The sequence below is a fragment of the Mobula hypostoma genome, chromosome 2, assembly GCF_963921235.1.
Source record: "Mobula hypostoma chromosome 2, sMobHyp1.1, whole genome shotgun sequence".
Classification (NCBI taxonomy): Eukaryota; Metazoa; Chordata; class Chondrichthyes; order Myliobatiformes; family Myliobatidae; genus Mobula; species Mobula hypostoma.
Genome location: NC_086098.1, coordinates 85862098 through 85887422, shown reverse-complemented (window position 1 = coordinate 85887422; position 25325 = coordinate 85862098). Strand labels below are relative to the sequence as shown.

At 45.0% G+C, this 25325-nt stretch overlaps 1 protein-coding gene across 3 annotated transcripts in view; it reads left to right on the top strand.

Moving 5' to 3' along the window:
- vit (vitrin) overlaps nucleotides 1–24213 on the top strand; it is a 52608-nt gene extending 28395 nt beyond the window's left edge. For 2 of the 3 annotated variants that reach the window (XM_063071720.1, XM_063071710.1), the window contains 7 exons: nucleotides 756–812; nucleotides 2951–3007; nucleotides 4814–4961; nucleotides 8522–8625; nucleotides 9319–9545; nucleotides 16960–17473; nucleotides 20855–24213. In XM_063071720.1, the coding sequence (XP_062927790.1) occupies nucleotides 756–812; nucleotides 2951–3007; nucleotides 4814–4961; nucleotides 8522–8625; nucleotides 9319–9545; nucleotides 16960–17473; nucleotides 20855–21033 (1286 nt within the window). In that variant the 3' untranslated portion in view covers nucleotides 21034–24213. The remainder of the gene's footprint in view (nucleotides 1–755; nucleotides 813–2950; nucleotides 3008–4813; nucleotides 4962–8521; nucleotides 8626–9318; nucleotides 9546–16959; nucleotides 17474–20854) is intronic. The other variant, XM_063071701.1, reaches the window with a different exon arrangement.
- Nucleotides 24214–25325: the final 1112 nt, after the last annotated feature.

The following is a 25325-nucleotide window of genomic DNA, read 5'->3' as shown; positions in this document are numbered from 1 at the left end:
TCCTGAGCCACTGTGGAGAGCTTCACCCAGCTCAACTCTGAACTGAATCCACACCCTACAGACTCACTTTGAAGGAACCAGCAACTCATTCATTCATTCATTCATTCATTCATTCACTCACTCACTCATTCATTCATTCATTCACTCATTCACTCATTCATTCACTCATTCATTCATTCATTCAACTCTGAACTGAATCCACACCCTACAGACTCACTTTGAAGGAACCAGCAACTCATTTATTTATTTATTTATTTATTTATTTATTTATTTATTTATTTATTTATATTTGCACAATTTGTCTTCTTTTGCACGTTGGATGTCTGTAAGTTTTTATTTATGTATAGTTTTTCATAAATTCAATTGTATTTCTTTATTTTCCAGTAAAATGGCTACAAGAAAATGAATCTCAAGTAATATATGGTGACATACACATACTTTGATAATACAAGTAGTTAACTTCGGCTTTGACTTGGGGGAGAATTATTTTGTCTCATAACTGTTGTGCTTTTATTTTGGAAAGCTGGAATTTTCTGAAATGACTTGCCTGCACCTACAGGTGTTACAGTAGAGTTTTGTGTGCCCTGGGTATGGTTTCAGATGCTGGAAACATTGTGTTGAGGGACTATTAGCTAGACAGGAGCCCAGCAGCTCACTGTCTCTCCCCCACCCCACCACCGGGCTCGAAATCATGGTCACAACTGGTTTTCCTCACCTGACCTGAAACTTGTCAAGTCTGTCTTGTTCTCCTCCAGATCACAACAACGATGAAACAGAAATTAATTTCTGGAAGTCGGGTTTTGACACCAGAGGTGAGTTAAACATTGGTCATCTGGTTTCAATAAGTACTCCGTACAGTAGAGAGCCACAAACTAAATACAGGTAAATGGGGTTAGTGTGGATGGAGCAAATGGCCAGAGGACACAGCCTCAGATTAGGGCAATGTCCCTTTGAAACAGAGATGAGGTGGAATTTCTTTCACCCGAGGGTGGAGACTTTGTAGAATTCACTGCCGTAGATGGCTATGTAGGCCAAGTCATTGGGTATATTTAAAGTGGAGTATATTTAAATAGGCTCTTGGTTAGTAAGGGTGTTAGTGGTTATGGGGAGAAGGAAGAAGAAGAGGGTTGAGAGGGAAAATACATCAGCCATGGTGGTGGAGCAGACAAGATAAGCTGAATGGCTTTTTTCCTGCTCCTAAGCTCTTTCTGTGCTGTATGATTTTAAGACTATGTAGAGCTTCTACAATCTGCTATCCAACTGTTTTGAAATAACAATGGATTGGGCTCCAGCCAACCAGTTTCTACTTCCTGATCTACCAGTGCCTTAGTTCACACACTCCCTATAAATTCAGTGTTCGCATACTGCGTTTGAACTCATCAGTGCTGCTTTTGTACCCCCTTTCCACACCGGTCCCCAGTCTCACTCCCCCTTTCCACACCGGTCCCCAGTCTCACTCCCCCTTTCCACACCAGTCCCCAGTCTCACTCCCACCGTCTCACACCCCCTTTCCACACCGGTCCCCGGTCTCACACCCCCCCATCTCACAACCCCCCCCAGTCTCACCCCCCTCCCCTTTCCACACCAGTCCCCAGACTCACCCCCTTTCAACACCGGTCCCCAGTCTCACACCCCCTTTCCACACCGGTCCCCAGTCTCACTCCCACCGTCTCACACCCCCTTTCCACACCGGTCCCCAGTCTCACACCCCCTTTCTACACCGGTCCCCGGTCTCACACCCCCCGTCTCACACCCCCTTTCCACACCGGTCCCCAGTCTCACACCCCCTTTCCACACCGGTCCCCAGTCTCACACCCCCCATCTCAACCCCCCCAGTCTCACCCCCCTCCCCTTTCCACACCGGTCCCCAGACTCTCACCCCCTTTCCACACCGGTCCCCAGTCTCACTCCCCCCCCCCATCTCACCCCCCCCATCTCACCCCCCCTTCCACACTGGTCCCCAGTCTCACCCCCCCCTTTCCACACCGGTCCCCAGTCTCACCCCCCCTCGCTTTCCACACTCTCCCCCTTTGAACATCAGTCCCCACTTCCACAATCCCTTTAAATACCAGTTCCCGGTTCTGCAATCCCTTTGAACTGACTGGGTTTGCTGAAAAATGAAGGAAAGCAAAAGAAAGTGAATTAAAAGTGTGTTGGGGGTGTGGGTTGCTAACAAGAGAAGGAAATCCACATAATTCAGCAGACAGACATTCTGCCAGGCACCTGGATCACTGGAAGTTTTCAGTACCACAGCAACATGTGAACAACACGTTTTGCTGTTGGATCACACCAACAGTTCTCAGTGCCAACTCATGATGAACTAAATCCATTGCACAACATCTCCCTGACCTCGCCACAACCCCTGAGCTCTCCACAGTCCCTGACCTCTCTGCTTCTCATCCCTGACCTCTCCACAGTCACTGAGCACTGCCCACTACTCACCTGGCACCCTGTGTGCCCCCCATCCTTCAACAGCTGACCCCACCCTCCACTTGCACCCCCTCACAAACATCTACGTTTTGGGCAATGGGAAGAAACCCACAGGGTGACAGGGAGAATGTACAGACTCCACCCAGACAGCACTGGAGGTCTGGATTGAACCCCGGTCTGTTATGCTGTGAAACAGCCACACCACCTACTGTTCCAACATCTCACCCATAGCCCATGCAGCCTGTATTGAGGCCAGTGCATGTCAGTGAGCATGGTGGTGCTGGGTAAGTGGGACGGACCCATGGGAATGGATTGAGATAGACAACTCGCGTTCAAGAGGTTGGGCAAGTGACATGGCCAGACTGGAACCATTACCAATGGGATGTTCTGATGTCATCCAAATGGAGACATCAAATCCCGACCAGCGGGGATGCATTGACAAGTGACTGGTGGGGGGGTTCAGGTTGAGGAGGGGTCTTTGTTGGCACACACACTGATTTCAGGTTTTCTCCTGTACCAGGTTTCAGCACAAGAAATCAAGAATTTGTCGAGGAGCCAACTTCCCGAGGAGATCCAAGTAACTATTTTTTTTGCCTCATTGTTGACTCTAAACAGTATAGTAACAGAGCAATGTTATTTTTCACCACTGACCGTGTGGACCTCCTGGTGTTATGAACCAGTTCTTCCAGCAGGGAGCTTCCCGTGATAGGAATTTTGATGTACACATCTTTGGAGGTTGTGGAAAATGAATACACAGACTTCAATGCTCAGATCTCTCGTGTGTACTCCTAATGTGGGCTGCTATTGGTTGGGAACACTGAAAGGCCTGGATAAAGAGGATGTGGAAAGGATGTTTCCAAAAGTGGGAGAGTCTAGCACCAGAGGACACAACCTCAAAATAGAAGAACATCTCTTTAGAGCAGAGATTAGGAGGAATTTCTTTAGCTAGAGGATGGTGAATCTGTGGAATCCATCACTACAGATGGCTATGGAGACCAAGTCATTGGGTATATTTAAAGTGGAGATTTGTAGGTTCTTGATTACCCAAGGCATCAAAGGTTTTGGGGAAAATGTAGGAGAATAGGGTTGAGAAGGAAAATAAATCTGCCATGACTGAATGGCAGAGGGACTTGATGGGCCAAGTGGCCTGATCCTGTTCCTATATCTTGTGTTCTTATGGAAGGTAGAGCCAACCAATGTCCTTTTCGGTAACATAAACTTCCGAAGCTAGGAGCAGAGTCAGCCCATTGAGGAGAAGAGTTATGCACACACACTAGATGGTGGAGGAACTCAGCAGGTCAGGCAATCTCGGCCCGAAACATCAACTGTTTATTCCTCTCCAAAGATGCTGCCCAACCTGCTGAGTTCATCCACCACCTGGTGTGCGCTGTGGATTTCCAGCATCTGCGGAACCTCGTGTTTGTTTTTGATGACCTCGGTGCACTGTGTAATGACTTGATCGGTATAAACAATTTGTAAGACAAGCTTTTCACTGTATCTTGGTACTTGACAATGATAAACTAATACAAATGCCAATGCCTCCTGCTTGCGATCCTACCCACCTCAGATGTGTTACCCACTGCATGGACATCAACCCTCCCTCCCTTCCCCAGCATATTGAAAAACCGAGGCTACAGAGAGATCCTTGGGGATTATCATTTGTCACATACACTTCCTCCCATCCTTACGAATGTCAGAAATTGGTGTTGATATTGGCATTGGTATTGATATTGTAATTGGCATTGATATTGGTATTGGCATTGGCATTGGTTTTGTTATTGTCACATGTACCGAGATTCAGTGAAAAGCTTGTCTTGCATACTGTTCAAACCATGATACAGTGCATTGAGCTAGAACAAGGGAAAACAATAACAAAATGCAGAATAAAGTGTAACTGCTACAGAGATAGGACAGTGCAGGTAAATAATACTGCAAGATCAGAACATCGATTGTTTATTCCCCACCATAGGTGCTGCCTGATTTGCTGAGTTCCTCCAGTATTTTGTGTGTGGAGCACTTACATTTCCGTACCTAATCTAGCATCTCACTAGTGCTGTTTTGGGGGTAGACAGGGAAACACCAGCCTCAGTACCCGGGTGAAAGAAGCACAAATTCTTTAATACAGGTTCTGAACACCTACCTGCTCCTGGGTTGGGCAATGAGCCTTCCTGACGTTGCCAACTGCCCATCAAACCCCCCCCACCTGGTTCCATCTACCAGCCCCCATTTCAGCCTGCCCTCACACCTCTATACTGGCCATCCTCCCCTTACATTCTCAACCCCGATGGATGGTCTCGATCTGAAATACTGACCTTCCCCTTTGCCCTCACAGATGCTGCCTGACCCGTCAAGTTCCTCCTGCAGTTTGCTTTTTTGTTTGCAGATTGCAAGGTGGACCTTGCGTTCCTGGTGGACGGGAGCTGGAGTATAGGAAGACGAAGATTTGGAATTCAGAAGAAGTTCTTGATGAGTGTGGCAGACACCCTTGATGTTGGAATTGAGGGTCCACTCATCGGCATTGTTCAGTTTGGGTGAGTAGAGTGAGAAGCAATCCTGAGACCCAGAGCCCTCGGATTCCCTTTCCTCTGTCACATTTCTATTTCTTTAAGGTCTACCTCTTTCTCCACTATCTTTTGGTCACCTGTCCGAGTCTTGATCTGACATGTCAACCATTTCCTCTGCCTCTAGCAGTTTGTTTGTTTGCTTCACATCCCAGCACCTTAAACCAGATTAAGATGGCACCAAGCTCCGGTCTCTGTTGATGCCGTGGCTCAGACCACGGGATGGTTTCGGGGACTGAGTTAAGTGTCAAGTTATCTCTTAGAGACAGTGATGTGGGGGAATTGGAGGACAGGTCAGAGTCTAAGTCTCTGCTCCACGTTTGAAGGCCCGCAGACCAGCAAGGACATTCAGGGTCCTATCATCGGTGAGACCGGTGTTCAAGGCCTAACTTTCAGGTCCCATCGTCAGCGAGACCGGTGATCAAGACCTAACTTTCAGGGTTTTTTGATTTTTGAGGCCTGGAGTTTGTGTCCTCATTCGTCGTTATCTGTGAGTCCTGGGTTAAAACTGAAAATTGGAGTCCAAACACCAATTGGAAGTCCAGAATTTGTTATGGGGGATTTCAACATGCAGGTAGACTGGAGGAATCAGGTTAGTACTGGACCCCCAGAAAGGGAGTTTGTGGAGTCCCTCCGAGATGGATTCTTAGAACAGCTTGTACTGGAGCCTACCAGAGAGAACGCAATTCTAGATTTAGTGTTGTGCAATGAACCAGATTTGATCAGGGACCTCGAGGTAAAGGAGCCATTAGGAGGTAGTGACCATAATATGATAAGTTTTAATCTACAATTTGAGATGGAGAAGGGAAACTCGGAAGTGTCAGTATTACAGTTGAACAAAGGGAACTATGGTGCTATGAGGGAGGAGCTGGCCAAAGTTCAATGGAACAATACCCTAGCAGGGATGACAGTGGAACAGCAATGGCAAGTGTTTCTGGGAATAATGTGGAAGGTGCAGGATCAGTTCATTCCAAAGAGGAAGAAAGATCCTAAGGGGAGTAAGGGGAGGCCGTGGCTGACAAGGGAAGTAATGGACAGCATAAAAATAAAAGAGAAGAAGTATAACAGCAAAGATAAGTGGGAAGCCGGAGGATTGGGAATCTTTTAAAGAGCAACAGGAGGTAACTAAAAAGGCAATACGCGGAGAAAAAATGAGGTACGAAGGTAAACTAGTCAAGAATATAAAGGAGGATAGTAAAAGCTTCTTTAGGTATGTGAAAAGGAAAAAAATAGTTAAGACCAAAATTGGGCCCTTGAAGACAGAAACGGGTGAATTTATTATGGGGAACAAGGAAATGGCAGACGAGTTGAACAGGTACTTTGGATCTGTCTTCACTGGGGAAGACACAAACAATCTCCCAGATGTAATAGTGGCCAAAGAACCTAGGGTAATGGATGAACAGAAGGAAATTTATATTAGGCAGGAAATGGTGTTGGATTGACTGTTGGGTCTGAAGGCTGATAAGTCCCCGGGACCTGACGGTCTGCATCCCAGGGTACTTTAGGTGGTGGCTTTAGAAATCGTGGATGCATTGGTAATCATTTTCCAATGTTCTATAGATTCAGGATCAGTTCCTGTGGATTGGAGGGTGGCTAATGTCCCTCTCTTCAAGAAGGGAGGAAGAGAGAAAACAGGGAATTATAGACCGGTTAGCCTGATGTCGGTGGTGGGAAAGTGCTGGAGTCAATTATAAAAGATGAAATTACGACACATCTGGGTAGTAGTAACAGGATTGGTCCGAGTCAGCATGGATTTACGAAGGGGAAATTGTGCTTGACTAATCTTCTGGAATTTTTTGAGGATGTAACTATGAAAATGGACAAGGGAGAGCCAGTGGATGTAGTGTACCTGGACTTTCAGAAAGCCATTGATAAAGTCCCACATAGGAGATTAGTGGGCAAAATTAGGGCACATGGTATTGGGGGCAGAGTACTGACATGAATTGAAAATTGGCTGGCTGACAGAAAACAAAGAGTAGCGATTAACGGGTCCCTTTCGGAATGGCAGGCGGTGACCAGTGGGGTACCGCAGGGTTCAGTGCTGGGACCGCAGCTGTTTACAATATATATTAATGATTTAGATGAGGGAATTAAAAGTGACATTAGCAAATTTGCCGATGAACCAAAGCTGGGTGGCAGTGTGAAATGTGAGGAGGATGTTATGAGAATGCAGTGTGACTTGGACAGGCTGGGTGAGTGGGCAGATGCATGGCAGATGCAGATTAATGTGGATAAATGTGAGGTTATCCACTTTGGTGGTAAGAACGGGAAGGCAGATTATTATCTAAATGGAGTCAAGTTAGGAAAAGGGGAAGTACAACGAGATCTAGGTGTTCTTGTACATCAGTCACTGAAAGCAAGCATGCAAGTACAGCAGGCAGTGAAGAAAGCTAATGGCATGCTGGGCTTCATAACGAGGGGAACTGAGTATAAGAGCAAAGAGGTCCTTCTGCAGCTGTACAGGGCCCTGGTGAGACCACACCTGGAGTACTGTGTGCAGTTTTGGTCTCCAAATTTGAGGAAGGACATTCTTGCTATTGAGGGAGTGCAGCGTGGGTTCACAAGGTTAATTCCCGGGATGGCGGGACTGTCATATGTCGAAAGATTGGAGTGACTGGGCTTGTATACTCTGGAATTTAGAAGGCTGAGAGGGGATCTTATTGAAACATATAAGATTATTAAGGGATTGGACACGCTGCAGGCAGGAAGCATGTTCCCGCTGATGGGTGAGTCCAGAACCAGAGGCCACAGTTTAAGATTAAGGGGTAGGCCATTTAGAACAGAGTTGAGGAAAAACCTTTTCACCCAGAGAGTGGTGGATATATGGAATGCTCTGCCCCAGAAGGCTGTGGAGGCCAAGTCTCTGGATGCTTTCAAGAAAGAGATGGGTAGAGCTCTTAAAGATAGCGGAATCAAAGGTTATGGGGATAAGGCAGGAACTGGATACTGATCGTGGATGATCAACCATGATCATAGTGAATGGTGGTGCTGGCTCGAAGGGCTGAATGGCCTACTCCTGCACCTATTGCCCAATGGCCAGAGCATTAAGTCTGTGAATCCATGAGTCCACTAGAGACTGGAGGCAGAAGACTGCCTGTCCTGGGGAGAGGACTGTGTGTGTGGGAGGAACAGGGTTTGTTTCACTGTTGTTGCATGGCATGTTCTCTTTTAATGTATTCTGTGTTGTTCTGCTGAGATGCTAAGTTGGCATCAGAATGTGTGGTGACACTTGTGGGCTGCCCCCAGCACATCCTCGGATGTGTTGGTTGTTAATGCAGAGGATGCATTTCAGCCAACGTTTCAGTGTAATGTGATAAATAAATCTGAATCTGAATCCTGCGTCTTCGGCTCTAGATATAGTTGGGAGTGATCTTGCGATGTGCCACCACTTTGAAGACACGGTTATGCGATGAAGAAGTGCAAACAGAACAGGGAGGGGAGGGGATGTCCTAGTTTTGTGGGAGGAGGGAGATGAACACCGACTATTTCTTTACTAAATGTTAATTCTTGTTCACCTTCTGTCATTCTAGGAGTAATGCTCGTGTTGAGTTTAACCTCCACGTCTACCACAACTCCCGTGATCTTAAAAAGGCCATTGAGAAGATTCCACAGAAAGGTGGCCTCTCCAATGTAGGTAAGTCCCATCTCCTCCCTGGGGTCCCAGCCACGTCAGCAGTCCCTCAGCTTCCAACACTGCAAGAAGATTGCTCCACTGGCTTGTCCAGGGCAGGCATTGCGTCAGAGTCATAGACCACTACCACAAAAACAGGTCCTTCGGCCCACCAATCCATTGCTAAACTATTATTCTGCCCAGTCCCATTGACCGTAGCCCTCTATACCCCTCCCATCTGTGTACCTGTCCAAATTTTCCTAAATATTGCAATTGAACCTGCATCCACCACTTCCGCTGGCAGCTCAATCCACACCCTCACTGACCTCTGAGTGAGGAAGTTTCCCTTGTGTTCCCTTAAACATTTCACCTTTTACCCTTAACCCATGACCTCTGGTTCTAGTCTCACAAAAGCTCGGTGGAAAAAGCCTGCTTGTAGTTAGCCCTCATATACCTCTATCAAATCTCCCCTCATTCTCCTATACCCTAGGAAAGAAAGTCTTAACCTATTCAACCTTTCCCTAGAACTCAGGTCCTCAATTCCCAACAATATCCATGTAAATTTTCTCTGTACTCTTTCAAGTTGATGGATTTGAGGCAGGCTGTCCACCATAGTTTCAACAGTTCGGGTTAAACACCTCTGACGGGTTGTGAGAAACATCCAGGGTGATTCCACATGGCAACACGGGTTGGAAGTGTGGACCCTCTCTTTTGCAGGCCGAGCCCTCAATCACACCATCGGCAACTTCTTCACCAGCGAGCAGGGTAACCGTGGGGGAGCCCCCAACGTGGTGGTGGTCCTGGTTGATGGGTGGCCCACAGACAAGGTCGGAGAAACTGCCCGCCTCGCCAGGGAGTCCGGCATCAATATCTTCTTCATCACTGTGGAAGGGGCTGATGAAAACGAACAGCAGAACATGGTGGAGAAGGACTTTGTGGACAAGGTGAACTCTCTGATCTCCATTGGTAAAGTCCCTAATATCTCCTTTGAGGAAGTCTCACACGTCTTCCCTGGTGTTGTCCCTGCTTTTAAACAACTTTATCTTGCTTTGAATTTGGTTGTCAGTGGCAAGCCCAGTATTTAATGCCCCCCTTTAACCCCCACCCCCCACTCCTGTGGGTTTCAGAATGAACGGAGCAAATCTAGTCCAGCACGCTAAACTAAGAGGTTTGAGATAATAGGACATAGAACAGTACAGCACAGTACAGACCTTCGGCCAACAACGTGTCAACCCTTTAACCTACTCGAAGATCAATCTAACCCTTCCCTTCCACGTAGTCCGCCATTTTTCTTTCATCCACATGCCTATCTTGTGTGAGATGTGGGAAAGATGGGAGACCTCCAGTCTCCCTGATAATTATATCTGCACAGTGCACTGAGCTGCACCTCCTTAGAGACTGTGTTAAGGGACTGGAGCTGTAGCTCAATAACTTCTGTTCATGTGGTGGAATAAAGGGGTGATGGCTAGGAGCTACAGAGAAGTAGGCACCCTTAAGTTGCAGGAGGCAGGGATAGGCAGCCAGTGACCACTCCCCTCAATTATAAGTATACCACTTTGGATACTGTTGGGAGGGAATGACATACAAGGAGAAAGCCCCAGTGATTACGTTTCTAGCACTGAGTCTGGCTCTGTGGCTCAGAAAGGAAGTGAGGAGGATTGCAGTAGTCATAGGGAATTCCATAATTAGAAGAGCCGATTCTGAGGATGTGAGAGAGACATCCAATGGTACATTGCCCTCCAGGTGCCAGGGTTGGGGATGTCTCTGATCAGGTCCATGTCATTCTAAAGAGGAGGGTGAACAGCTGGAAGTTATTGATACCAACAACATAGGTAGGAAAAGGGAAGAAGTCCTGAAGAGAGAATATGGGGAGATAAACAGAAAATTGAAAAACAGGACCTCCAGGGTGGTAATCTCTGGCTTGCTGCCTGTGCCAGATGCTAGTGAAGGTAAAAATAAGATGATTTGGTAAACGGCTGAAGAATTGATGCAGGGGACAGGGTTTTAGATTCCTGGATCATTGGTATCTCTTCTAGCTTGTATGACCTGTAGAAAGAGGACGGGTTACACCCGAACCCAAGGGGGCCCATATCCTTGCTGGCAGGTTTTTTAGAGCTGTTGGGGAGGGCTTAAACTAGTTTGGCAGTGGGTGGGAAGCTGAGTGATGGGGTCTGAGGATGGGGCAGTTGGTATACAAGTATATGCAGTGTGTACTGTAGTGAGACTGTTAGAAAGGACAGGTATACGATAAAGCAAAATTACAGTCAATGGGATGGGTTAAAGTGTAACACGGGGATAAAATCAAAAAGGGTGATGAGTACAGAGCTGAAGGTGTTATATTTGAATGCAAGCAGTATATAGAATAAGATAGATGGTTTTGTTGTGCAGTTAGAGATTGAGAGTATGTTGTTGTGGGCATCTCCGACTTGTGACTAAAAGAAGATCATAGTTGAGAGCTTAACATCTAAGGATACACATTGTATTGAAAGGACAGGCAGGTTGGCAGAGGGATGGGGAGGCTCTGTTGGTAAAAAGTGAAATCAAATCTTTAGAAAGAGGTGATGTAGGATCCTTGTGTGTAGAGTTAAGGAACTGCAAGGGTAAAAAGACTTATTGGGAGTTATCTACAGGCACCTGAACGGTAGCCAGGATGCAGGCTACAAATTACAGTGTGAGATAGAAGAGGCATGAACAAAAAGGGCAATGTTGCGATAAGTATGTGGGATTTCAATGTGCAGGTAGATTGGGAAAATATAGTTGGTGCTGGAATCCAAGAGAGGGAATTTGAGGAATGCCTGTGAGATGACTTTTAGAGTAGCTTGTGGTTGAGCCCACCAGAGGAATCGCAATTCTAGATTGAGTATTATGTAAAGACCCAGATTTGATTAGGAAGCTTAAGGTAAAGAAACCCTTAGGAGACAGTGATCATAATATGATAGAATTCACCTTGCATTTTAAGGAGCTAAAATTGGATATATCAGTATTACAGTGGGGCAATGGGAATTACAGAGGCATGAGAGAGAGAGAGCTGGCCAAAGTTGATTGGAAGGGGACACTAGCAGGGAAGATGGTAGAACAGCAATGGCTGGTGTTTCTAGAGGAAATTCAGAAGACACAGGAAAGATACATCCCAAAGATGATAAGATATTCTAAAGGGAGGATGAGGCAACTAAGGCTGACAAGGGAAGTCAAAGCCAACATAAAAGCAAAAAAGAGGGCATGTAATAGCGTAAACATTAGTGGGAAGTTAGAGGATCGGGAATCTTTTAAAAACCAATAGAAGGCAACTAAAAGAGCCATAAAGAGAGAAAAGATGAAATTTGAAGGTAAGCTAGCCAATAATATAAAAGATGATACAAAAAGTTTTTTTCAGATACAAGAAATAGAAGAGTGGATATCAGACCACTGGAATATGATGCTGGCGAGACAAACTTAATAAGTATTTTGTGTCCGTCTTCACTTTGGAAGACACTGGAGTATGCCAGAAATGCAAGAGTGTCGGGGGCAGAAGTGAGCGTAGTTGTTGTTACTAAGGAGAAGGTGCTTGGGAAGCTGAAAGGTCTGAAGGTAGATTAGACATCTGGACCAGATGAACTACATCCCAGGGTTCTGAAAGAGGTGGCTGAAGAGATTGTGGAGGCATTTGTAATGATCTTTCAAGAACCACTAGATTCTGGAATGGTTCATGAGAATTGAAAAATTGCAAATGTCACTCCACTCTTTAAGAAAGGGGGGAGGAAATTATAGACCAGTTACCCTGACTTCTGTGATTGGGAAGATCCATTATTAAAAATCCATTAAATCCATTTAAAATCTATTATTAAAAATGAGGTTTTGGGATACTTGGAGGCACATGACAAAATAGGCAAAGTGAGCAGGGTTTCTTTAAGGGCAAATCTTGCCTGACAGATCTGTTGAAATTATTTGAGGAAATAACAGGCATGATAGACAAAGGTCTGGATAGAGTGGATGTGGAAAGGTTGTTTCCTATAGTGGGGGAGTCTTGGATCACATCTAGAACAGAGATGAGGAAAAACTTCTTTAGCCAGAGGGTAGTGAATCTGTGGAATTCATTGTCACAGCCATCTGTGGCCAAGCTATTGAGTATATTTAAGGCAGAGGTTGATAAGTTCTTGATTAATTAGGGGTAATCGGGGGAGAAAACAGGAGAATATGGTCAAGAGGGATAACAAATCAGTCATGTTGGAATGACACGGCAGATTCAATGAGCTGAATGGCCTAAATCTGCTCCTTGATCTTATTATCTGTCTAAGAGTCTCTCAAAGATCCCTAATCTATCTGTCTCTACCACTATCCCGGCCTGCGTTCCATGCACTCACCAATCTCTGTAAGAAAAAAACCTTACCTCTGATATTCCCCCATACTCACCTCCAATCACTTTTAAATTCTGCCCTCTCGTTTTAGCCGTTGCTGCCCTGGGAAAAAGGTGCTGGCTGGCCACTCTGTCTGTGCATCTTATGATCTTGTATATCTCTATGAAGCCTGCACTCACACTCCTTGGTCCAAAGGGCAAAGCCCTAGCTTGCCCAAGAGACGTTCTCTAATCCAGGCAAACTCATCTCCTTTCTCTGTAGCTGCTATACTTCACCCTGCACTGTTACAGCCTGTGCCACGCGACAGTGAGAGTAGGAATGCAATGAGGTGGAGGATAAATGCGTGGCTGAGGGATTGGAGCAGGGGGCAGGGATTCAAGTTTTTGGATCATTGGGACCTCTTTTGGCGCAGGCGTGACCTGTACAAAAAGGATGGGTTACACTTGAATCCTAGGGGGACCAATATCCTGGCATGGAGATTAGTGGGGGCTACTGAGGTGACTTTAAACTAGAATGGTTGGGGGGTGGGAATCAAATTAAAGAGGCTAGGCGTGAGGAGGTTAGTTCACAACCGGGGGATGGGAACCAGTGCAGAGAGACAGAGGGGTGTAAAGTGAGGGTAGAAGCAAAAAGTACTAAGGAGAAAAGTAAAAGTGGCAGGCCGACAAATCCAGGGCAAGCATTAAAAAGGGCCACTTTTCAACATAATTGTATAAGGGCTAAGAGAGTTGTAAAAGAGCGCCTGAAGGCTTTGTGTGTCAATGCAAGGAGCATTCGTAATAAGGTGGGTGAATTGAAAGTGCAGATTGTTATTAATGATTATGATATAGTTGGGATCACAGAGATATGGCTCCAGGGTGACCAGGGATGGGAGCTCAACGTTCAGGGATATTCAATATTCAGGAGGGATAGACATGAAGGAAGGGGAGGTGGGGTGGCGTTGCTGGTTAAAGAAGAGATTAACGCAATAGAAAGGAAGGACATAAGCCGGGAAGATGTGGAATCGATATGGGTAGAGCTGCGTAACACTAAGGGGCAGAAGACGCTGGTGGGAGTTGTGTACAGGCCACCTAACAGTAGTAGTGAGGTCGGAGATGGTATTAAACAGGAAATTAGAAATGTGTGCAATAAAGGAACAGCAGTTATAATGGGTGACTTCAATCTACATGTAGATTGGGTGAACCAAATTGGTAAAGGTGCTGAGGAAGAGGATTTCTTGGAATGTATGCGGGATGGTTTTTTGAACCAATATGTCGAGGAACCAACTAGAGAGCAGGCTATTCTGGACTGGGTTTTGAGCAATGAGGAAGGGTTAATTAGCAATCTTGTCGTGAGAGGCCCCTTGGGTAAGAGTGACCATAATATGGTGGAATTCTTCATTAAGATGGAGAGTGACATAGTTAATTCAGAAACAAAGGTTCTGAACTTAAAGAGGGGTAACTTTGAAGGTATGAGACGTGAACTAGCTAAGATAGACTGGCAAATGACACTTAAAGGATTGACGGTGGATATGCAATGGCAAGCATTTAAAGGTTGCATGGATGAACTACAACAATTGTTCATCCCAGTTTGGCAAAAGAATAAATCAAGGAAGGTAGTGCACCCGTGGCTGACAAGAGAAATTAGGGATAGTATCAATTCCAAAGAAGAAGCATACAAATTAGCCAGAGAAAGTGGCTCACCTGAGGACTGGGAGAAATACAGAGTTCAGCAGAGGAGGACAAAGGGCTTAATTAGGAAGGGGAAGAAAGATTATGAGAGAAAACTGGCAGGGAACATAAAAACGGACTGTAAAAGCTTTTATAGATATGTAAAAAGGAAAAGACTGGTAAAGACAAATGTAGGTCCCCTGCAGACAGAAACAGGTGAATTGATTATGGGAAGCAAGGACATGGCAGACCAATTGAATAATTACTTTGGTTCTGTCTTCACTAAGGAGGACATAAATAATCTTCCAGAAATAGTAGGGGACAGAGGGTCCAGTGAGATGGAGGAACTGAGCGAAATACATGTTAGTAGGGAAGTGGTGTTAGGTAAATTGAAGGGATTGAAGGCAGATAAATCCCCAGGGCCAGATGGTCTGCATCCTAGAGTGCTTAAGGAAGTAGCCCAAGAAATAGTGGATGCATTAGTGATAATTTTTCAAAACTCGTTAGATTCTGGACTAGTTCCTGAGGATTGGAGGGTGGCTAATGTAACTCCACTTTTTAAAAAAGGAGCGAGAGAGAAACCGGGGAATTATAGACCGGTTAGCCTAACGTCGGTGGTGGGGAAACTGCTGGAGTCAGTTATCAAGGATGTGATAACAGCACATTTGGAAAGCGGTGAAATGATCGGACAAAGTCAGCATGGATTTGTGAAAGGAAAATCATGTCTGACGAATCTCATAGAATTTTTTGAGGATGTAACTAGTAGAGTGGATAGGGGAGAACCAGTGGATGTGGTATATTTAGATTTTCAAAAGGCTTTTGACAAGGTCCCACACAGGAAATTAGTGTGCAAACTTAAAGCACACGGTATTGGGGGTAAGGTATTGGTGTGGGTGGAGAATTGGTTAGCAGACAGGAAGCAAAGAGTGGGAATAAACGGTACCTTTTCAGAATGGCAGGCAGTGACTAGTGGGGTACCGCAAGGCTCAGTGCTGGGACCCCAGTTGTTTACAATATATATTAATGACTTGGATGAGGGAATTAAATGCAGCATCTCCAAGTTTGCGGATGACACGAAGCTGGGTGGCAGTGTTAGCTGTGAGGAGGATGCTAAGAGGATGCAGGGTGACTTGGATAGGTTGGGTGAGTGGGCAAATTCATGGCAGATGCAATTTAATGTGGATAAATGTGAAGTTATCCACTTTGGTGGCAAAAATAGGAAAACAGATTATTATCTGAATGGTGGCCGATTAGGAAAAGGGGAGGTGCAACGAGACCTGGGTGTCATTATACACCAGTCATTGAAAGTGGGCATGCAGGTACAGCAGGTGGTGAAAAAGGCGAATGGTATGCTGGCATTTATAGCGAGAGGATTCGAGTACAGGAGCAGGGAGGTACTACTGCAGTTGTACAAGGCTTTGGTGAGACCACACCTGGAGTATTGTGTGCGGTTTTGGTCCCCTAATCTGAGGAAAGACATCCTTGCCTTAGAGGGAGTACAAAGAAGGTTCACCAGATTGATTCCTGGGATGGCAGGACTTTCATATGAAGAAAGACTGGATGAACTGGGCTTGTACTCGTTGGAATTTAGAAGATTGGGGGGGATCTGATTGATACGTATAAGATCCTAAAGGGATCGGACAGGCTAGATGCAGGAAGATTGTTCCCGATGTTGGGGAAGTCCAGAACGAGGGGCCACAGTTTGAGGATAGAGGGGAAGCCTTTTAGGACCGAGATGAGGAAAAACTTCTTCACACAGAGAGTGGTGAGTCTGTGGAATTCTCTGCCACAGGAAACAGTTGAGGCCAGTTCATTGGCTATGTTTAAGAGGGAGTTAGATATGGCCCTTGTGGCTACGGGGGTCAGGGGGTATGGAGGGAAGGCTGGGGCAGGGTTCTGAGTTGGATGATCAGCCATGATCATAATAAATAGCGGTGCAGGCTCGAAGGGCCGAATGGCCTACTCCTGCACCTATTTTCTATGTTTCTATGTTACCTTGACCTATCTTATCAGACTCTCGAACGGACCTCTCGTACAATAAGATGGACTCTTGACTTCACAATTCACCCCATTATGATCTTGCGTTCTATCGCTTATGCACACTGCATTTTTACATTTTATTCCGTATCGTTCTTTTACCTTGTACTATCTCAAAGCACAGTTATGATTTGATCTGTATGAACAGTATGCAAGATGGTCTCTTCACTGTATCTTAGTACACATGACAACAATAAACCAATATCAATTCCACGATAAGCCGGATGACACAATTACTGCTCCCACAAATGCTGTTCCATTGTTGTGAGAGTGGTGCTGGCTGGCACTCTCTAACCTGTTCTCTTCTTCCCCCTCCCTTGCAATTCTCCCCCACGCAGTCCGTTTGCAGGACCAATGGGTACTTCTCCATCCACGTGCCCAGCTGGTTCCAGCTGCAGCGGGTGGTAGTTCCGCTGGTCGGGCGGGTGTGTGACACTGAGCGGCTGGCCTGCAGCAAAACTTGCCTCAACTCTGCCGACATTGGCTTTGTGGTGGACGGCTCGAGCAGCGTGGGCACCGGCAACTTCCGCACCGTTCTGGAGTTTGTGGCCAACATCAGCCAGGAGTTCGAGATCTCTGAAACGGCCACCCGGGTGGGGGTGGTGCAGTATACGTACGAGCAGCGGCTGGAGTTCGGTTTTGGGGAGCACAACACCAGGGAGTCAGTGGTGGGCGCCGTCAGGAACGTCAGGTACTGGAGCGGTGGCACAAGCACAGGGGCAGCCATCACCTTCGCTTCCAAACATCTCTTCAGCAAGTCCAAACCCAACAAAAGAAAACTGATGATTGTCATCACTGATGGTCGATCGTACGACGATGTTCGGACCCCTGCACTTACTGCCCACGGGAATGGTAAGTCACTGGAAGGGGGATTTCAATGAACATAGTCCTCTGGCTGGGGAAAAGCAATTCTGGATTATGAGTAATGAATCAGATTTGATTAGGGAGCTGAAGGTAAAGGGACCCTTGGGAGGCAGTGATCATAATATGATAGAATTCAGTCTGCAGTTTGAGAGGGAGAAGATAAAGTCAGATGTGTCAATATTACATTGCAGTAAAGAGAATTACAAAGGCATGAGAGGTGAGCTGGCCAAGGTTGATTGGAAGGGGACACTAGCAGGGATGACAGTAGGACAACAGCTGGAGTTTCTGGGGGCAATTCAGAAGTATGAAGAAGATAAGGCAGCTGTGGCTGACAAGGGAAGTCAAATACAGCATAAAAGCAAAAGCGAGGGCATACAATAAAGCAAAAATTAGTGGGAAATTAGAGGATTGGGAAGCTTTTAAAAACTAACAATGCAACTAAAAAGTCATAAAGAAAGATGAAATATGAATATAAGCTAGCCATTAATATCAGAGAATACCAAAAGTATGTTCAGATATGTAAAAAGTAAAATAAAGGTGAGAGTGGATATTGGACTGCTGGAAAGTGATGCTGCAGAGATTGTATTGAAGAAAGAAACGGAAGACAAATTTTAAAAGTATGTTGATTCAGTCTTCACTGTGGAAGACACTAGCAGTATGTCGGAAGTGCAAGAGTGTCGTGGGACAGAAAAGTCTGAAGGTAGGTAGGTCACCTGGACCTGATGGACTCCAGGGTTCTGAAAGGATGGCTGAAGAGATTATGGGGGCATTAGTAACGATCTTTCAAGAATTACTAGATTCTGGAATGGTTCCCAAGGACTGGAAAATTGCAAATGTCACTCCACTCTTCAAGAAGGGAGGGAGGCAGAAGAAAGGAAATTATAGGCTAGTTAGTCTGACTTCAGTGTTTTGGAAGATGTTGGAATCCATTATTAAGGTTGAGATTTTGGGATACTTGAAGGTTCTTGATAAAATAGGCCAAAGTAAGCATGGCTTTCATAAAGAGAAATCTTGCCTGACAAATTTTTTGGAATTCTTTGGGAAAATAACAAGTAGGATAGACAAAGGAGAGTCAGTGGATGTTGTTTACTTGGATTTTCAGAAGGCCTTTAACAAGATGCCACACGAAGCTGCTTAACAACATAAGAGCCCATGGTATTACAGGAAAGATACTAGCCTAGATGGAGGATTAGCTGACTGGCAGAAAGTAAAGAGTGTGAATAAAGGGCCTTTTCTGGTTGACTACCAGTGACTAGTGGTGTTACACAGGGGTCTGTGTTGGGACCGCTTCTTTTCATGTTATATATCAATGATTTGGATGAGGAATTGATGGCTTTGTGGCCAAGTTTGCAGATGATACGAAGATAGGTGGAGCTGCAGGTAGCGTTGAGGAAGCAGGGAGTCTGCATTAGATTGAGAGAATGTGCAAAGAAGTGGCAGATGGAATATAGCCTAGGGAGGTGTGTGGTCATGAACTTTGGTAGAAGGAATAAAGGCGTAGACTATTTTCTAAACGGGGAGAAACTTCAAATATCTGAGGTGCAAAGGGACTTGGGAGTCCTCATGCAAGATCCCCTAAAGTTTAACTTGTAAATGGAGTTGCTGATAATGAAGACAAATGCAATGTTAGCCTTCATTTCAAGAGAACTGGAATGTAAAGGCAAGGATGTAATGCCTAGGTTTTGTAAAAAAAAAAATTGGTCAGACCACACTTGAAGTATTGTGAGCAGTTTTGGACCCTTGATCTAAGAAAGGATGTGTTGGCACTGGAGAGGATCCAGAGCAGTTCCACAAAAATTATTCTGGAAATGAAAGGGTTAACTTCTGAGGCGTTTTTGATGGCTTTGGGCCTGTACTTGCTGGAGTTCAGAAGAATGGGGGTAGGGGGTAGGGATCTCATTGAACCCTATTGAATATTGAAAGACCTAGATAGAGTGGATGTGGAGAGAATGTTTCCTATAGTGGGCGAGGCTAGAACTGGAGGGCACTGTCTCAATGGGGAATGTCTATTTAGAACAGAGATAAGGAGGAATTTCTTTTGCCAGAGGGTAACGAATCTGTGGAATTCATTGCCACAGGGAGCTGTGGACAGCAAGTCATTGGGTATATTTAAAGTATTGATAGGACTAATTCTGCTCCTATATCTCATAGTCTCTGGCAGAGAAATGTCTGAACATTCAACAGTACCACACAGTACAGGCCCTTTGACCTTTAACCTGTTCCAAGATCAATCTGACACACACACCCCCATTTTTCTTCCATCCATGTACCTATCTAAGAGTCTCTTGAATGTCTGTATAATGCATCTGACCCTACCACCACCCCTGGCAGCGTGCTCCATGCACTTACAATTCTCTGAGTAAAATAAAACCTTAAAGATCCCTACTGCAACACACATTTTTTCTTCAGTCCTGATGAAAGCTTGGCACAAAACATTGTACTCCTTTCCATAGATGCTGCCTGGCCTGCTGAGTTCCTCCAGCATTTTGTGTGTGTTACTTGGATTTCCAGCATCCGCAGACTTTCTCGTTTGAGATTCCTGATGTATCCGTCTCTACCATGCATGCATTCCATGCACTCAGCATTCTCTGTAAAAAAAAAATGATTACCTCTGATATCCCCTCCTATACTTACCTCCAATCACCTTAAAATTATACCCCCACCTATGAGCCATTTGGTAAAAAAAAGTCTGGCAGGCTGTCCACTATCCATGTCTCTTATCATCACATACGTCTTTACAGATTCTTCCTGATAATGATCCTTTCTATTTTTGAAAGATATTCGTCATCCATTTCCAAAAGTCAGTGCGAGAGAAAGAATTTGTTGATGTTTTGGGGGGAAGCACTGCATCGAATCAGTCCCCTCCTTTTCCCCCAACAGACACTGCTTGAGCCTGAATTTCTGCAGCAGATTGCTTGTTGCTGTAGATTCCAGCATCCATGGTGTCGAGTCATGGAGAGATGCAGCACAGAAACAAGCTCTTCGAGTCTGTACCAACCTTGACTTCCCCTTCCACTAATCATACTCCGAGATATTTTATTCTCCCCACCTTTTCATCGATCACAGCGGCCTCTATATATTCTTCACTGTCTATACCATGCACTGGTCAATTAACTTACCAAGATGCGTGTCCTTTTGAATTTGGGAGGAAACCGGAGCATCCGGGGGAAATCCTTGCAACACAATCTGTACGGATTTGGAATGTGGGATAAAACCGGAGTATCTGTGGGAACATGTGAAAGAGAACAGAATAGAGGGCTGGGTTGAAAAATTAAGGGAATGGGGTGAGAGAGGGCACTTCGTGCCACTTTATCTGAATATCTGTTCTGTAGGATGAGTGAAGATGTCTTACTAATCTTCCTTGTGCAGGTGTGATCGCGTATGCAGTCGGGATTGCCTGGGCTGCGATGGATGAGCTGGAATACATTGCCAGCGACCCCGACAAGGACCACTCTTTCTTTGTTGACGATTTCAACAGCCTGTATCAATTTGTGCCCCAGATCGTGCACAATATTTGCCAGGAATTCAACTCACAGCCACGCAACTAAGCGAACCTTGTCGTGGGCTGCCAGACTCCAGCTGCTCAGCTACACTTACCATTTTAAAAAAAGGCAAGCTTCAAATTGTCCAGCCTATGGAGTAGACTTCGTTACATGTCTTCCAAGTTTTCTTGCTGACACCAATCTTTCTAAAGGCATGTAGCTGCAGAACAGGATGATCTTCTGAAGTACAACCATGTGAGGCACATCCACATGTGGGCAGGAGGGTACTTGTGGCTTCACTTGATGTTACCAGTGGAAACCATCCTTCAGATTTGGTGGCCACGATCCCAAAATCTGTGAAGATCCTCCATTCTGGAGGCCCAGCTGTGGCAGTGAGGGAGCACTGGATGGCCCACTTCCCTCTCCTGGATCCCCCGGGGAATGGGAGGAGTGGGGCATTCATTTTCCATTACAGGCACCTGAGTCTGGGTGAGTCAGCTGCAACAACTTATGAAGTCCAGCAGTGGGGGAAAGAACCAAAATGACCCAGAGATTTTCCCCTCTCCTTAAGGAATAACCAAGTACAGGAAAGGTATTACACACAAAATACTGGAGGAATTCAGCAGGTCAGGCAGCATCAATGGAAGGGAATAATTTGGCATTTCGGACCAAGACTTCATGGGTCTTGGCCTGAAATGTTGGCTCTTTATTTCTCTCTATAGATGCTGCCCGATCCGCTGAGTTCTGCCAGCATTCTGTGTGTGCTACTCTGGATTTCTAGCATCTGCAGAGTCTCGTGTTACATTTAGGGTATCAAAGCTCTCAGAATTCTCTTCTGCCAGGTTGCTCTGGCATGTGGAAGGGGGTGCAGTGGAAGACAAACGACGGAATTCACACCCACAACATCCTCAAATGGCATCTAAGATGGGCAAAGTAAGTTTTTAGAAAATCCATGTGCTGACATTCCACATTATGTTGGGAATATCAAGATGGAATCCCAGTGTAACCAGACACTGAGGCATTGACCCAGAGATCTCTGCACACTTAATGTATACAACTGAAGAGTCACTGTCAATGTTTCGATGATACTTTGACATCCAATCACACTGTGGTGGAAGTGAAAAGTCCAGTGGTGGTTTTATTGAAGGAAAGCTCATGTCCTGGTTAGTAATCACCCTCTTCTCATAACTTTCTTTAAATTGGAGATTGCTGCTACTTTTTTCCCACATTACACTTTGACTCAGTGGAGTGGTGATGGGATGTTCACAGCTCCAGTAACCCAGGTTCAACCTTGACCTCCAGTGCTATGGGTGCAGAATTTGCACATTCTCCCTGTGACTGCTTTCCATTCATGTAATTAATTGGCTATATTAAATTGCTTCCAGTGTCAGCTAGAAAATCAGGAGCAGTTGTTTATGGAAAGGTGAGAGGGAAAATTGGGATCAGTGCAGATGAATGCTTGGTGTTTGGCACGGACACCAAGGGACCCATTTTGGTACTAGAACATAGAAACAGTACAGCACAGGAATAGGCCCTTTGGCCCATAATTCCCCTCACATTCCTGTGCCCATCTAAATGTCACTTAAAATCCCTAAGGTATCTGCCTCTACCAACACCCAGGGTAGCACAGAACAGGCACCCACCACTCTCTGTGTAAAAAAAACTTGTCCTTCACATCTCCTTTGAACTTAACTCCTAGTTGTGAAGCAAAGTCAAGAAAACATAGTTGTTTGGGATTAAATTTATAGAATTGTTTAAAATTAAAAAAAAACTGGTTGACTAATCTCACTGGGGAAAGGAACCTCCCAAACCAGTATTAAAATTGGCTTTAAATCCCGGAACTCTGTGTCCTGTACCAGTATGAGAGCATCTTCACCAGAAGCACTACGATAATGCAAAGTGGAGCCTTACCATCATAATTCAGGATGGACAATAAAATGCAGGCCCTGTCACAAATTACTACATGCCAAAAATAATTTTAAAACATCCTTGAACTGACCCTACCTGACCAGCGTCATGTAGCAAGTCCTCTCCATGGATGCTGCCTGACCCCGAGTTCCACCAGCGTTTGTGTATGTTGCTCAAGATTTCCGGCATCTGCAGAATCTTATACCATGGACACAGGAGCAGAATTAGGGTATTCGGCCCATTGTGGCTGCTCCACCATTCCATCATGGTTGATTTATTATCCCTCTCAACCCCATCCTCCTGCCTTCGCCCTGTAACTTTTGACGCCCTTATAACAAAGAGCCTATCAATCTCTGCTTTAAATATACTCAATGACTTAGCCTCCACAGCTGTCAAAGGCAATGAATTCCACAGATTCACCACACTCTGGCTATAGAAATTTTTCCTCATCTGTTTTAAATGGGTGTGAATTTGAAGCTACAGTTCAAGAGCTGCTGTGAATATGTACAGTTATTATATTTACTAAAATGAAATGTTGGATATATGCAAAGTAATTATAGAGGCACAGTGGTCAAGGTGAGGTGAAAAAACATGTACATTTTCACTAGACCTTGAGTGTGACTCCTACACAATTCCCTAACCAAATAAATGTTATGGGTATCTCAACTCCGTGGTGTATATTTGTTGAGCAAAAATCAGGAAAATATTAAAAGGCACCATGGGGTTGTATTCCAAATACACTGGAGAAAAGATTGCAGTGAAATAACTGACATGGTCATAATGGGCTGAATAGCCTCCCTCTGTACTACAACCATTCTACGATTTTATGTCAATAAAGATGAGCTTTGTCAGATGTACATCGAAATACAGTGAAATGTGTTGTTTGCATTAATGACCTACAAAGTGTGCTGAGGACAGCCCACAAATGTCACTACACTTCCAGTGCCAACACAGCATGCCCACAACGTACTAACCCTAACATGTAGGCCTTTGAAATGTGTGAAGAAACAGTAGCACCCAGAGGAAACCAACAGTCATGGGGAGCATATGCAAACCCATTACTGATAACAGCAGGAATTAAACACGAATCGATCAATTGCTGGCACTCAAATCAATCAATGCCACCATACAGGTCATTGATTGAATACCCTGAAGTGAATGGTTCACCACCTGTAATCCCCAAACTTCTCCTCTATCTACAAAACACCAGCCAGGAGTATGACATAATATTTTCTATTTACCAGGTTAAACAAGTCTCAAGTGGCTTCACACCAGTTGGGGCAAAGCAGCCCATTAACTGACTCTCCACCCGTCACCCAAAACGTAAACTCCTATCAAAGTGGCTGCAAGGTGTACCATCTACAAAATGTCTTCTCCAACAACAACATCATATAAAAGACATCTACCATTGAGAATGAGGGCAGCAGCTGCATGTAAACATCTACAAGTTGCACACCATCCTGACCTGGAAATATGTTATCCGTCTTTCATCCTTGCAGGGTCTAAATTGTGTAACTGCCTCCCCAGCAGCACTGTGAGAGGACCTTGAGTCAGACCGAGTAGTCCAATCAAGCTCAAGGACACTTTGGGTTGGCAATCTGTCACCCAGATCCTGAATCTAATTAATATATAAAAAGAGAATATTCCCAAACTATGAAAACTGCTGTGCAAATCTCAATCTTATCGCCCCTTGTACACTTTGGGTTGGCAATCTGTCACCCAGATCCTGAATCTAATTAATATATAAAAAGAGAATATTCCCAAACTATGAAAACTATGAAAACTGCTGTGCAAATCTCAATCTTATTGCCCCTTGTTTTGTTTCTGGCAGTTTGAATGCCTTTTTTAAAAAAAAACCCTATCAGCAGACATTAGCAGAGTAACCCAAAAAAGAGGAGTTGCACACCTATTTCTTCCTTCAGCTGTCTGATACACAGTGGTATAGAGATGACTACCCATACCATCTTTTTATTTCACTATTGCTTCTCAACTCCACAATTTCATAGGCATCTGCTTAGAGGCAAAAGTTAACAGTGCCTATTCCATAGTTGCTCTGCAGAAAGCAAACTGATAGGAAGGATTGAATTGCTCATATCCAAAGTAATCCTTTTCCAAAGTCTGTTAATTTCTTCTGCCTACCTGCGTATCCCAATCTATCTGCTTGTTCCATTCTAAAATGGTTTTTCAAATGATGATTGCTGATTTGGGCAGTTGGGGCAAGGGGAAGTAGTATGGAAAGGACAGTAAATCTTTTCATAGAAACATAGAAAATAGGTGCAGGAGTAGGCCATTCGGCCCTTCGAGCCTGCACCGCCATTTATTATGATCATGGCTGATCATCCAACTCAGAACCCCGCCCCAGCCTTCCCTCCATACCCCCTGACCCCTGTAGCCACAAGGGCCATATCTAACTCCCTCTTAAACATAGCCAATGAACTGGCCTCAACAGT